The sequence below is a fragment of the Macrosteles quadrilineatus genome, unplaced genomic scaffold, assembly GCF_028750875.1.
Source record: "Macrosteles quadrilineatus isolate MER2022 unplaced genomic scaffold, UCM_ALF_1.0 Scaffold_2__2_contigs__length_208266976, whole genome shotgun sequence".
NCBI lineage: Eukaryota > Metazoa > Arthropoda > Insecta > Hemiptera > Cicadellidae > Macrosteles > Macrosteles quadrilineatus.
Window position 1 is genome coordinate 16700840 of NW_026542595.1, and position 16611 is coordinate 16717450.

The 16611-nt window shown below is 34.8% G+C and overlaps 1 protein-coding gene across 1 annotated transcript in view; it reads right to left on the reverse strand.

The window, feature by feature from the left end:
* Positions 1-16611, reverse strand: part of LOC128985893 (insulin-degrading enzyme-like) — a 154939-nt gene that overhangs the window by 55217 nt on the left and 83111 nt on the right. The window contains 5 exon segments of the mRNA XM_054405868.1: positions 793-884; positions 4524-4644; positions 4774-4884; positions 5356-5500; positions 5802-5911. Of these exon segments, the coding sequence (XP_054261843.1) occupies positions 793-884; positions 4524-4644; positions 4774-4884; positions 5356-5500; positions 5802-5911 (579 nt within the window).

The window sequence follows — 16611 nt, forward strand, 5'->3', positions numbered from 1 at the left end:
ATGACATAATTTGAGACCGAGTAGGCTTGAATAACGAAAACAAAAATTATGCTAACAACAACTATGCTTGTGGTTGTCAATAAAAAGATAAAATATCTATAATAAATATTTTAACTTGGGTATAAAATAAGATTGTAGATTAGTTACAAGTTTAATATGTGGCCATAAACAGTTTTATGGCAGTAGGCAATGGCCAGCGGCAAATTGAATATTTACAAAAATACTGACTGAGTTAGAGATAACATTTAACAGTTATCATAAAACTATTATTTTTATGATAAAATAGAATTGGAGAAAGTCGTAAAGAAATAAAAGTGATAAAACTCAACAGTTCTTGGAAGTACTTGAATACAACAATTATTGTCGTGATAAAAAGTTAATGGTTTTGGAACTGCTAATGGGGTTTTTATTGCATCATCACCCTAGTAATAAATTATGAAGATAAACAAACATCTGATAAGACTTTTATGTGCTCGGAACCAACTGTCGTTGACTACGATAGTAAACTGAAAGTAATTTATTATTATAATTAGGCTGTACCGAACCGAATTTGTACTGTATAAAATGCTGTACCGAACCGATGACGGTAATTAAGCTTACCGTTTACCGATTACCGTACCGACTTTTTCGGTGCACCGCAGACCCCTACTGTAAAGCAATTATTGAATCTACAGCTGATGAAAGAGTCAACATATCACGACCAGCACTTAGTATGATGCCAATACCATTTGCAATGAATTTGTAGATTAAGAAATATTGTCTTGTCAGGCTAAGATCATATGATAAACCTACCTTCATGTCAACGTTTCCATGGACAAGGCATTCAATAAACATTCGAGACAATATCTGAGGAATAAATGCTTCCATACGTTCCAATGTGAGATCTGCAAACAGAAGAAAAACTATTGGTTAAATAAAACAGTTACAACAAAACTCTTGTTACAAAAGCAATCTTAAAGGAACCCACAATATTATAGAAGGGACACATTTTAAACATTGTATTCAGGTATATTATAAGGACAATTGCAGGGCTAGACATTTCATTCAGATGTTCATAAGGTGCCTTTAAACTGCCAAGGAGACAACATTGAGTTATAGATTCAACTACAGGGTGACCACCAGGCCAACCAGAAAAAATTCATGAGTAAAAAAAAAATTACGGGTAGAGCCTGGTTCAGTTCGTACTTTTCATACTAAAATTTCCAAGTCCCGCAATGCTGTAATCGTCCTCATCCGCAGTCACGAAAACTTCATAGTCGTCTCCCTCGGTCACCGAATCATCATCGTCGTCTCCCGCGGTCACGGAAACGCCATCGTCATCACCCGCGGTCACGGAAACGTCATCTTCATGCGCGATTGCGGCAAATTGAAAATTCCCGGTAAAATACAGAATTCAGGCATAATTCCCGATTTTTTCCCGGTTCAAACAAATTACGCATAATTCCTGGTTTTCCCGGTCGGTGGACACCCTGAATTATTAATATCAACTAATATTGGTTTTATATTACCTGTAGTCAGTTCCAAAAACCAATATTAGTCAATATTACAGTTCCGAGGCTACTACAATGAATTTTAATATTGATATGAAACTTTATCATAATGAACTTACAGTAGTAAGGATTTGAAGTAGTAAAATGTAGGCCTATACTGTCCTAAAAAAGCAATCTATATATATAATACGCTGAGCCGATTTTTGTAAACAGAACTCCTCCCTCATTTGTGAACCGATTTTGATGATTAAAGTGTAAGAAAAATGGTCCTGATCTGTAGTTTTGCAAAGTGGTTTTCATTTTTTTTAATCTTTATTAGTTTGGGCAGGATCTTCCATCAAAGTTGGATTTTCACCCATAAGATAAACATGGGGTAATCTAAATATTTATTTGGAAACTTTGTCTCCACTAATTTGAGAGAACGGCTGGGCGTAGAAACTTGGTAGAGGTGTCCAAAGAAAGGTCTTGGTCTGTAGATGAGCCATCAAAAGAAAAACTAAGTATATTCCCTTGGGGCTCTGCCCCAGGGCCTTTAAAGTTCCCTTCCCAGATTTGTTTACAAAATGGTCATATGGATAATTTGTCAGCACTTTTTAATGAAACAGCTGTTAATATTTAAATTGTATTTCAAACAACACATATTATAAGGTAACTGAATTTGTCAAATGATGTAAGAGCAATGTTTTTTTTTTTATATTTTAACATCGATTTATTTTTGCATCATGTCATGTTTTGTAATATAACGTTCTATTACGAAATCAGTGGAAAATCGTAATATCACAGTAACACTTAAAACTATTTCTTATCGAGTTAACTTATATCTATTGAACAGGTTGGTGCCTTCCTTTTTTACCACTTTTGCCTATATTTTGTCATATTATTCAAGACAGATCATCATAGGCTCATGAGATTATTTTCACACATGTTTCTGTCACTGACATCCGCATGTCATGCAATTGCAGATTTAAAAGCGACCAATTTATCAAAATTATGCTAGAGGGTTATTCATTTGCACAGAAGTACGGTATGATGACCAGCTTGACGAAGGAAAAAATAAAACTTACACAGTTTTAGGGTGGGCCTCCGTTAAAAACGTGCCTTCTCAACAAACAGATATTTTTCTAAAAAAAAGCATAGATTTAATCTTCATAACACTGATGAAATCGTGGAAGTGTTTACGACAAAAGATCCACCAATGCCATTTTAATACTATTTTAAGGTTCCTCCAAAAGCATTCTTCATATATTCCTCCAAAAGAAGAGAAACCAGTAGTAACAATAACTCCTATGACGTACTGTATAAGAAATGTACTTTATAGGTTAGGAGTTAAGGAAAGGCCAATTGGCTGATTAGGATTATTATGTACAAGGATAGGGATCAGCTAGCTTACCTGGTAGATAGAGTCCAGATAGACTCTATCTACCAGGTAAGCTAGCTGATCCCTATCCTTGTACATAATAATCCTGTGTAAGAAATGTGTTATTCATTGAATGATCAACCGTATTTGGTTACTAACGCAATAGACATTATTGTTTTTACACTTATTTATTACTCATTAAACGTTGCTAAATGCTTAATTTTTTTATAATTTCACTCTATTTATCGCGGTTAGATGAATTAGCGTAAGCCTAAAAGCAACCATAGATTTCGACGGGTTTCACCTAGTTATTGATAATTGATCATCTCATTCTAAGATTACTATATCACCAGTGGCTACATGATCATTGATCATCTCATTCTAAGATTACTATATCACCAGTGGCTACATGATCCATAAAGATTTTGTGCATGCTCACATCCAAACACCAACACTGAATGAACATACAGTACCAAGATTATAAATTTGAATGAGACTTTACAGTTGTACACAGATTATAGGCTTGTATTTAAAAAAAAATATTTGCTTTCTCCACATCAAGCAGATAACAAAATTTATAATGTACCTACATCTGTGTCCAACAGTATTGCAAGAATTAATCAAAAAGTCTTGCCCTGCAGTATATTTACCCAATCTGTATTTGATTCGGATGCATTGCACAACGTCCATGTGTCACGACGTCAAATGATTTAAGTCAGTGTCACGACGTCCAAAATATAATTCTTGAGCTGTCTCACGACGTCCAAAATATAATTCTAGAGCTGTCTCACGACCTCCAATATAAAATATTTGACTGTTGCTCGACATCCAAATATCATCATGTCCAAAAGTACAGTAACTGCAATAAACATAGTCTTTCTACAAGCTTTGGACGTCTAGACGTCAGAAACGGCGCACTTTACACTCTTAAAAAAAGTAGCAGTTGCACCACGTCCATAGCCGCTGCCGATTGCACAACGTCCGATAGCTCAGTGCTATCCCACAACGTCCAGAGTGCCTGCACACTCTGAATACTGTTTTACCGACTGTAGTGCATACTAATCTAACCTAACCTAATCTAGCTTCAGTAGCTTCGCATGCAGGAGCTCTGGACGTCGTGCGACAGTGCTGAGCTATTGGAATTTTTGCAACTGGTAGATGTTTTGGATGTGGTGCTACTGCTAAGTTTTTAATAGTATAAAGTGTGCTGTCACACGATGACCAAAGCTTGTAGAAAGACTATGTTTCTTGCAGTTACTGTAATTTTGGACATGATGAGATTTGGACGTCGTACAACATTCGAATAGTTCGTATTTGATGTCGTGAGACAGCTCAAAAATTATATCTTGGACGTCATGACACTGACTTACATCATTGGATATCGTGATATTTGGACGTTGTGCAACACTCCCTTTGGTTCAGCTAATTTGATTTATTTGACACAGTGGTCATAGCTCTACTCTTTAGAATAAGCAGGTAGTGTTATAACTTATGCCTGCCTTTTTGTTTTATGATTAATTGACATAACATATGTTTTATTATTTATTATGATTTGGTAAATATTATTGACCAATTTTGTTGAATACATATCTGTTATATTCAAGTCTATTAATAGTCTTTTTTGGTCTAGTCAGTCCACTACAGGTGGTTTGTGGTTGCTGGGTGATTTAACATACCTGCCGCTGCAATAAGCAACTCTTCTTTAGTCCAAGCCTGTTCTGCCAGGATCACAGCTAAGAAGTAGACAGCATGTTGGTACGGCTGTTCAGCTTCAAAATTCTTCAAGCCTCTAATGTACTACAACAGCAATGAAGAAAAAAATAATAAACTGGATACAATTTGTTTGACAAATATGTCAAATAACTAACAAGTAATTGTGTAGTGATAAACCACCAAAAATAACAATCAATGATTAAAGGAACTTACGTTTTCTTTGAGGATTTCAAATCGTTTAGGGTCAATCTTGAAGTTAGTCAATTTTTCAATTATTTTGTTGAGTAGCACATGTTGCTTGTTGTTGTATCCTCCAATGCCCAACTGAAATTATACATACTATTGTTAGAAATATAAATGAAAAGTGTTGATAGATAAACTGTTCTGAGAGAAGTATATAGAAACGGACTCCACGAATAAGATCAAACCTAACACAAAACTTCTTTGCAGCCCAAAAAAACTATAATTTTGTTTATTTTTAAGTAAATAGGTAAATACAAAAAAAATTAACAAATTAACATTCAAATCAATAAGGAAATAATATATATATTACTTAGCGATTGAGATGAAACTATTCTGATTCTGACCAAAATATTACTTCGGTAGTTTTAATAGCATCAGAGATTTATTTTTAGTATTAAAAAATATTCTTATACAAAACTTTATTACTGTATTTGACAATTATTATTAATTTTATTTTTAAGCTTAGAAGACATCTTTCTAACAACCTTCTAAATAGAAGAAGTGAACAAACCGAAATGCTATATTCTACTCACTTGATTAGAGTTAGCTTACCACCATGCCGTACTTGGTGTTGGTGAGTTCCCACCTCATGCCAGCTAGCTCAGCCGCATACACATACTCGTTGAGGGCGTCTTTGAACAGCAACACAAACATGTAGGTCATGTTGCAACAGTGAGGGTCCATGTAGGCCAGCGGACTGTCAAACAAATAGTACCAATCATGGAAATCAAATACCAATGAGGTTTATTGTTGCAAAATCAGCTGGTCAGCTGTTGTACTGTTGTATTTGTCACTTCACATTAAATATCATATTAAAAGTTCACTTCTGTGTAAAAATATGTTACGTTTCTTTACCAATTTATTTGTTTTATGATAACTGTATAGGAAAAATATAATGTGCAACTCGAGTGCAAAGTGCAATTGCTCACTTTGCTCACTAGTTGCACAAATAACTATAGGATACCTAGTTTGAGCAAGAAAATAATGTTTGTCTTTACCTGACAAACTCAAAACTGAGATTAGCCTTGGGGAGCAGGAACTCATCATCTTGCTTGTACCATACTCTGATGAGAGGTGTATCTCTGATGACTGTGGGGTACTGGGTAGGCTGCAACATAAGAACAACACTTAGGAATGAGTAAATAAGTGGGTAAAGAAGTAGGGTGATAAATGTCAAAATACTCTCCCAGAGGGTGGAATTACAAGAAAGAGAAAAGATAACCTACAGGCCACATGCTGTGTCAGGGATTTGATAATGAGAGGATGGATATAGGTCTAATAAATACAAGATCCAGGAAAAGGGAGTTAAGTGCAAAAGTGTGTTATGGCAGCCAGGTTATCAACATGATTGGACCATTTCATAGAAAACCGAAATCATAAATGATTGGTTTCTCGTTAAACTTTAACTGCACACTTTATTATATCCTTAATTGTTACTATCTCTTTCCTCATGATCCACTTATATTTTCTATTCCATCTTCTCTTTTGCTGATGCCCGATAGTGTGTAGCTTGTAGGTTCTTGCCTATTGGTTATCATCTATGGCTATCAGTGGGAATTATTTTTTATTTCTATTTTTCTGGAGAGAACATGCTAGAGTGCTAAACACACGTTACATCGGCTCTTACCTCTTTAGTGTTTAACGTGAGTGATTTGTCGTAAATTTCTGGATACGTTTACTAAAAAACACTGTTCTACTATACTCACGATAATTGAGTGTATTTAATAGTTTTGTGAACTTATTCTCGCGTATCTAAAGTGCCTAATTTCAGAAGTGGGGTTAGGGTTTTTCTACGTGACCATTCGTCTATACGGTGCCGCCATCTGGTAGTCAAGCGTCATGTCGCCGCCACCACCGGACAACTCAAACACTGTAAGTGCCCGTGCGCAAAGTGTAAGTGATTATCAAGCATTGGATAAGAAACTCTATCTAATTATTTCACAACTTGGTGAGGTTAAATCGGACAGCAACACAATCAAGGGTGATGTTATTCAAATTAAGAAGGGCCTACAAGAGTTTAAGGATGACTTGAGTCGCAGCACTGAATTTCGTTTTGATGAGATTAAGGATATTAAAACAAAACTCTGAGAAAATGATAATAAATTTAGTGAACATCACAAAAACATCAATCTTCTGTAAAGTGAAAACAATAAACTTAAGGCTGAAGTTCGCTTTTTTAAAAAGAAAATAAATGCAGCAGATCAATATTCTAGGGCGAACTGTTTGGAAATACAGGGAGTACCGGAGAGTAAATATGAAGATGTTCTGGATCTGGTGAGAAGAGTTGCAGGTGTTCTCTTCAGCCTTGGATGATAGACACAGCGCACCGTTTAGCTCCCAACAAAAAGGACAATATCACTAGGAATATCATCGTCAAGGTCAAGCAACTTATGCTTTTTTGTAATTTACATAATGTAGTAAAAAAAAAAATATATTCTAAACTGTGATAATAGGACTCGTGATTTAGTGTTAAGTAATATTGATTATTATCAATATGGGTGTTAAGGAAGAACATCCCGTACCTAGTAAAAAAAGACAAGTATCACCCTCCATTAGGTATTGACTTTGAATTATTGATAAAAAAAACAACTAATTAGTTGTAATAATCAAGGGGGAAAATTTTACAATTTTAAGAATGTGGATTATTTAAGCTGTACACTGGTGTAAAGTATATTGAGTGGGATTCTGTACATAGTTGTTCAAATGTAGATTTAGCAGTTGATAATTTTTATAGTAGGTTATATTAAGCCCTAGATTCAAATGTCCCATTGCCTAAGAATCATAAACAAAAATATCCTATTTGGTATTCTCCTGTTAGGATTAAATTAATTAAAGACAGAGAAAAGGCGAGAAGGAAATGAAAGAAATATATAGATAAGTGTTTTGCAGAGGAATATAAGGAATTGCGTTGTCAGTCCAAACGTAGTATTAAGACATTTTACTTAAAATATTTGAACGACATTGAAAATACTATTAAGGTAAATCCTAATTCATTTTGGAGTATTATTATGGGGCTAAGATCGAGTGATAGTCGTGTGGCTGCGATGACTCTGGACGGGGAGGAGGTGGAGGGGAGCGTTGCGATAACGGAGGCATTTGCTACTCACTTCCAATCTGTTAAAGTTCCCACACATCTTGATAATGAGGAGTTGTATCGCCAGACGGTCTGCTCACCTGTCCATGCACACTCTGGTTGTCTCGCATTTGGTGATGTCAATGAGGAGGAGTTATTGTTGGCATTAAAAATCTTAAAGCCAAACGCTCTGTTGGCCCTGATGGTGTCCCTTATTTCATATTCAAAGGTTGTGCTGAACTGTTAGTTAAGCCTCTTCCTAGATTTTCAATTTGTCTACTATAGGTGAGTCGTATTTTCCTAATCTTTGGAAGAATACAAAAGTTGTCCCTATTCACAAGAAGGGGAAAAAGAGTGATACAAAAAACTACAGGCCGGTTGCTATTTTGTCCACACCAGCGAAGCTGTTCGAAGCCGTGTTGTATGACAGGGTTTTCAATCATGTGAAGTTTTGGATTACGCATTTCCAACATGTTTTTTTTATCCTCGGATGTCTATCAATACTAATCTGATGAATTTTTCTGATTTTTGTATTTCTTTTTTGTACAAAGGAGGTCAGGTTGATGTCATTTATACTGATTTTGAAAAAGCGTTTGACAAAGACAACCATCTATCACTATTGTCAAAACTGAATTATCTTGGCATCTCCTGTAATGGTTTGCATTTTTTCGACCTACTTACATAACAGAAAACAGTTTGTTTATTTTCAGGCAAGTTCATCTTCTGGATTTGTTGTATCTTCAGGGGTTCCCCCGGGATCGAACCTTAGTCCTGTATTTTTCACAATCTTCATTAATGACATTGTTAACAGTGTGTTGAATAGTAAAGTCCTTCTTTATGCTGATGACCTAAAAAAGATCTTTGGAGAAATAAACGACGTTAGTGGTTGTCTTCAATTGCTAAAAGACCTGGATAAACCAGTGGCTTGGAGTGATGTGGGTTTAAAATTCCATTCCGATAAATTTTTTGTTGTCAGATACACCAGATAATGCTGTTAACTTCCAATAATCCATGTATGGTGATTTACTGGGTAGTCGCAGTAGTGTCACAGATTTTGGTGTTACAATTGATAGCAAGTTGTCTTTTTCTAATCATGTAATCGAGTCTTGTAGATCAGTGTATCAAATTCTTGGCATCATATTTAGATCAGGAAGTTTTATAACAAACATTTAAAGCCTCAAACTTTATTATTGCACCCTAGTACGGCCTAAACATGAGTTTGGAGCAACTGTGTGGTATCCTCATCAAACCTATCTTGTCGAGATGATTGAGCAAATAAATATCAAATTCCTCAGATATCTAGGGGCTCAATCACCCATCAACACGATGATGAGACTAAATAATTCAATATCGAACAACATTGATATTTTTAACTCGAGCCTAGCCTCTTATAAAAAATCTTTAGTCTCACATAATGGTTACTGTTATTTATTTCTCTCACCTTCATCAGTTATCAGTTATCGTGTGTCTCATGGTTTGCTTCCTATATTATTTATATGTGTTATTCTTAGTCACTCTTATTTGTTACTTATTGCTACAATTATTTATTGTTGTTGTTATTTAAGTCTCCCGGGATTGCGGTAAAGTCATTGTCATCATCCAATATTGCGATCGCGGCAAAATCATCTTCTGCGGCCATGCAAACATCATCATTGAATCCCGCAGTCACGGAAACGTCTTCGTCGTCGTCCACAATCGCGGCATAATCATGCAGTGTTGGGGAAGCTACTTTTAAAATGTAGCTAGCTACAACTACTGCTACATTTCCAAAAAAGTAGCTTAGCTACAGCTACAGTTCCGAGAAAGTAGCTAGCTACAACTACAGCTACAATGAAATGTAGCTATAGCTACAATTTTAGCTACTTTTCCAACGACGTTACTTTTATTCCACGCACATTAGGTAAATGTAAAATTAATTGCAACTATATAAACCTAACATTACAACAACAGAACCAAAATAAGTTAGTTGGGTGTTCCATCATATTTAGTACTTATTTTTAAATATTGCATTATTTTTAAGCATCTTACATGTAAATTTTCAGAGGACATACAACCAAACTATATTTTAAAACCCATTTTATTTCTTTAATATACATTCATTTATAGATGTCTTTTATCAACTATTAAAAACAATAAAACTGTAAAACGATTATTTAAAAATATTTTTTTGTGTTACAGAGCCTAGCCTACTGAAATTGGAGTTAATTGCCTTTCTTTATTTGTAATGTTAAAAACGACATTGCTATAACTTTTAACTTTAACCATAGTAATATGTTACTTGTTCTATGAATAACACTTTTCAATGTCAAGAAATCGTCCTTTGTCATTAAGCATAGGTCAAATTGTGCTTCAACAAACGTTGGTGCAGAAAACAGTATTCGGCAACTTATCCTGAAATCGGCTTTTAATTTAAACATGTTGAAAATTGTTAAGTAAAAATAACATTTAGGCGTACTTGGCTTTGTAACAAGTTGGCTATAGTAGGCTTGTTCTTACAAGGACTAAACAGATATATTCCTATTAATTGAACTTGGTATTCGTATTAATCCAATAGCATAGCCTAGGAATAGTCCTTGTCAAGAGCTGTTAGCAGGAGCAAACTACTGTATGCTACTTTTTCAATGCACATTTCATGCTATGGAGATTTTTTTGTTACAATTATTATGTATTCTAGGCATATATTAAATCTTATCAGGGAATTTCCTCTTCGTTCATTTAGTAAACCTTTGAAAAATCTTTGTAATCTAACCAAGGAAGGGCTTGTGATGATGAATATGGGCTAGTTCCTCTCAGTATTTAAAGGTTGACACAGGTGTTCCTCAAGGTTCAATTTTTGGTCCAACTATGTTTACAATATATGTTAATGATTTACCAGTAGCTTTAAGTAATGTTTGTGTATCGCCATACATGTACGCTGATGACCTTGCAGTTCAGATAAGTTGCTCAAATGATAATTTAGCGAATCAGATTCTCAATAATATCAACATGACTGTTGAGGACTGGACGGCTGCAAATTTTCTGTGTCTCAACAAGAAGAAAACTCAAATCCTCAAATTTAACCTAAGTTCTTGTTCTCACTACACACCTGAAGAGGTTAAATTTCTAGGTATAGTTCTGCAACCTAACATTAAATGGAATAATCATGTTGTCAGTGTGTGCAAAAAAGTGTGTAAAGGTATTTTTATGATTAGACGTCTCAGGTTGATTTTGATGTTCTGATGTCAATATGCTTTGCTCACATTCAGAGTCACCTATCGTATGGAATTGTAGTGTGGAGATGTGACAGCAGCGTTAAAAAATTACTGATTTTGCAGAAGAAAGCTTTAAGAATCATTTGTAAAGTAATAAGAAAAACTCACTGTAAACCTTTGTTTAGAAAACTTGGTGTGCTAACTGTACCTTCATTATACTTACTGGATTCTTTGTTGTACATTAAAGAAAATCTTAATAATATTCCTGCCAACAATTCAGTACATTCATACTTTACCAGACAGAGCCATTTTATCAGAATTCACCAATGTAATTATCAGACTACCATTAAATCTACTTTTGAATTAGGTAAGAAAATCTTTAATTTGCTGCCACATAATGTAAAATGCTTAGATGATAAAAAATTCAAAGTGCATTTGAAATCTCTTTTGATAGAATTAAGTGTGTATGATGATGATGAATTTATCACTTATTTAAGGTGTCCAGTTTTGTAAATAGAAATTTATTGTAAAATATGACGATGCCATACGTATGTTTTGTATGTTTTACGGCAATAAATGATATGATTTGAACCACAATCAACAGCTGAAGCCAAAGGTTGATAGACCAGCTTTTTCATTATTTTAAGGTTTAGCGTTGGTTTCCAGTAAAACCCAAGCTTAAACTAAATTGATACAAAAAAGAAACCAAATTGATTAATAATTTCCCTGTCAATCACTTGCAAGCATTCAATAGCTTCTCTTGCCACCGGTAACGTTTAAACGTCGTCTGCATCTAACGATTTTATTTTATCTGACAGTAATCATAGAGTAGCAAATGAAGGAAATGAGAGCCAAAAATGTGGATAACACTCAGATAATGGCCTCCATGTCCACGCAACGTTGTAATAGGTAATGAAACGACTGTGACCAGCTGTATGAAGCCAAAAAAGTAGGCCTAATTTTCTTGAAAATCTCAGTTTGAAAAAGGTTGTGAGAAATATCACTATCTCAATTGATAATGTAGTGAGAAAAGTAGCTAAAATTCCGTTACTACTACTTTAAAGATGTAGCTAGTTAAAGCTAAAGCTACAAAATCTTAAAAGTAGCGTAGCTACAGCTAAGCTACTGTAGCGTCGCTACTTGTAGCGCGCTACTTCCCAACACTGTAATCATGAACATCTCTTGCAGTCATGTAGATGTCATCGTCGTCTTCCGGGATCGTAGTAACATAATCGTCGTCATCCGCGATTGCGATGGCAGCCAAATCATCATCCGCGGCCCTGTAAACATCATCATTGACTCCCGCAGTCACGGAAACGTCATCATCGTCTCCCGTGATTGCGGCAAAATCATGAACATCTCCTGCGGCCTTGTAGACAATATCATGAATTCCCGCGGTCACAGAAACATCTTCGTCATCGTCCACGATTGCGGCATAATCATGAGCATCTCTTGTGGCCATAGAAACGTCACCGTCGTCTCCCAGGATCGCGGTAACGTCATTGTTGTCATCCGTGATCGCGATTGGGGCAAAATCATCTCCCGCGGTCACGGAAACGTCATCGTTGTTTTGCACGATCGCGGCAATAACAGTTATTTTCCGGTATTATTGGTACCAAAGGTACCGGTACCAACATTTCACCATCGGTTCTCGGTTCCGGTTCGTTGCCAAGAACCGGCAGAACCGACATTTGACATGAAGTACCGACCCATCACTTCTCTTAAGTATAAAAACCTCACACTTGCAATAGCATTATTAGTTACATCATGATAAATACATAATTTATCTGTTATTGGCATTAGTAGGCCTACAACTTTACATAAGAATTATTTTTAATAGGGCCTAAATAGTAATAGACTAAGCAACATGACAAGTGGAAAACTCATTGAAGAAAATATGTTGTGTAAACTGATTTACTATAAAACTCAAAAACAGTAATTAACACACACATTGCTTATGATATAATTAATTAGTAAGTAAGGACTGAAAAAATTGCATGTCATGTCATACAGTAGTGTATAGATAGACCTACTGCAAGAGATTAAAATCTAAAAACAACTGATTTTGTTAGCTAATAAATGAAAAGAATTAAAAATCCATAAACTAAAGTCAAACAATATCACTATTAATTAGGTACACAAAAAGGAACTCTTAACTACTATATAGAAGGTAAAAGAGAAAAGAAAATTAAATGCCAACTTGGCAACATAAGCAGAGCCACTACTGTCGGGGAAATAAATATGTGCACTCGAGTTTGAGCCTAAATATCTCTGAGATTAATTATCCGATTTTGTTGAAACAAAAATTAAATGTAAGCTTGTTTAAATATATTTTACGTGGTAACAATTTAAAAATTTTCCGTTTACCAGAAAAATTTATATAGTTGAAAGATCCTAAAAAGTACCGGTTTTTAAGGAACTCTGCACTAACACTGAAGTTTAAAAATTAATTGTAAACAAACCACTGAGCCAATCTTTCTGAAATTTTTATGGCTTATTGGTAGGTTTATTGTTAACATTTCCATGCATTTTAAAATTTTTACTCACAAAAGTTTTTATGCTGCTGTTAGTTTTTAAAACCTATGCTAACATCGTTAATAAGACGCTAAAAATTTCGTTCAAAATACCATCGTGTTTGTCGTGACACAAGAAATAACACCAATATGATAGATTTATAATGCGAACAAAGGTGTTTTTTAAACAGATTTATATTTGTAAACAAAAATTTCTCCCGCGACTGGCAGCGGGCCGCCTGGTGTGCGTACGATATTTCCCAGCCGGGCGGGAGCGCGGCGAATCTGCGACGTTGCCGATGTGTACCTGGCCAGTGGCCACCACACTGACATTGCATGGGCAGCCTATTCACTCACGGCAAACAACTTTGAAAATCAATATTTAGCTTCTGCCTTAATTTTTCGATCGTTGGAAACATTTTTTGCACGTAAAAATCATATAAGTACCTTCGTATCGCTCCCACGGTAAATTGGTCCACATTTATCCTTGTTCCGATGTTAAAACAATTGGCCACATGATCATACACGGGATAACGTTTGTCACAGCACTTTTCTTTTTCCGCATGAAAGAAACAAATCGCACTAACTATCATCTGTATTTCACCATCGAAAAAATTCCGGCGAGGAGCCATTTTCGAATAGATGTTACCGACCGGTGTAAAAATCTAAGACGAACTGGTTAGCTTGGTTAGTCATCTCTCATAGCGACCATAGTTCAAGAAAGGTGGGAGCTAATGTTTACATTCCATTACTCATCGGATATTCCAGCTGAACGCAACACTTCCCGGAAAGGGTGATGACCGCTCCGATTTATACTCTCAGTTGTATATTTAAAAGTGGCAAATTAAAGAAACCATAAAATAAATACTGGTGGAAAATATTTACTTGGCGTTTAGCTGTTATAATTTTTTAACTAGCTCAATCAACACAAAACAGTTGGCTTGTTGCTTGTAATACAAAATTAATTTTTCATACCACCATAGTTAACTTATTATAATGTATTTGTTTCATGACTAGTTAATTAGAATATATTGTTAGTAAATTTATGTAAATTTCAAACTAAATATTGATATACACAGTTGTTTGCCGTGAGTTAATACCGATGCAATGTCAGTGTGGTGGCCACTGGCCAGATACACATCGGCAACGTCGCAGATTCGCCGCGCCCCCGCCCGGCTGGGAAATATCGTACGCACACCAGGCGGCCCGCTGCCAGTCGCGGGAGAAATTTTTGTTTACAAATATAAATCTGTTTAAAAAACGCCTTTGTTCGCATTATAAATCTATCATATTGGTGTTATTTCTTGTGTCACGACAAACACGATGGTATTTTGAACGAAATTTTTAGCGTCTTATTAACGATGTTAGCATAGGTTTTAAAAACTAACAGCAGCATAAAAACTTTTGTGAGTAAAAATTTTAAAATGCATGGAAATGTTAACAATAAACCTACCAATAAGCCATAAAAATTTCAGAAAGATTGGCTCAGTGGTTTGTTTACAATTAATTTTTAAAGTTCAGTGTTAGTGCAGAGTTCCTTAAAAACCGGTACTTTTTAGGATCTTTCAACTATATAAATTTTTCTGGTAAACGGAAAATTTTTAAATTGTTACCACGTAAAATGTATTTAAACAAACTTACATTTAATTTTTGTTTCAACAAAATCTGATAATTCATCTCAGAGATATTTAGGCTCAAACTCGAGTGCACATATTTATTTCCCCGACAGTAACGCCCTAATTAGCAACACAAGTACATGTTTTTAAACTGTAAGTCAATGTTTTTGAAACTGCAGGGTCTTTTTCTCGGAAGGAATGGTAGTAGGATGTAAACAAAAAACCACGAATCACTCTCACCAGCCAGGCCAGGGGGCACTCAAGGTCATAGACCCTCCCCCTCCCCTCTTACACCAACTGGTTGCTCAAATTGCTGACAAAATTGTATAACCAAACAAGGAAGTAGAGACAAATATATATATTTCTTTATTAAAAAACATAATAAAACAGTTACAGATTATTTTCAGAAATTAATTCATGGTAGTTTGTGTCTTGTAAATATTTTATTTGATCTTCCAGTGTTGGGGAAGCTACATTTAAAATGTAGCTAGCTACAACTACTGCTACATTTCCGAAAAAGTAGCTTAGCTACAGCGACAGCTACAGATCCGAAAAAGTAGCTAGCTACAACTACAGCTACAATGAAATGTAGCTACAGCTACAATTTTAGCTACTTTTCCAAAGACGTTACTTTTTATTCCACGCACATTAGGTAAATGTAAAATCAATTGCAACTATATTTTTATTGAACAAACATTTAAACAAAAAATGACAGTATTGTATCTAACATTACTTGGAAAACAAATTATTCCTAGATTGTATTTAATTTGTTGGCATTATAAACCTAAAATTACAACAACAGAACCAAATAGTTGGGTGTCCCATCATATTTAGTACTTATTTTTAAATATTGCATTATTTTTAAGCATCTTATATGTAAATTTCATTAAGTTCAAAGGACATACAACAAAACTATATTTTAAAAGCGCATTTTATTTCTTTAACATTCATTTATTCATTTATAGATGTCTTATATCAACAATTAAGACCAATAAAACTGTAAAACGATTATTTAAAAATACTTTTTTGTGTTACAGAGCCTAGCCTACTAAAATTGGAGTTAATGTCTTTCTTTACTTTTTATGTTAAAAACGACATTGCTATAACTTTTAACCATAGTGATAAGTTACTTGTTCTATGAATAACACTTTTTAATGTCAAGAAATCGTCCTTTATTGTCATTATGCATAGGGAAAATTGTGCTTCAACCTAGTTGGTACAGAAAACAGTATTCAGCAACTTAAGTTATCCTGAAATCGGCTTTTGATTTAAACATGTTGAAATTTGTAAAGTAAAAATAACATGTAGACATACTTGGCTATGTAACAAGTTGGCTATAGTAGGCTTGTTCTTGCAAAGGCCTAAACAGATATATTCCTAATAATTGAACTTGGAACTTGGTATTCGTCTTAACC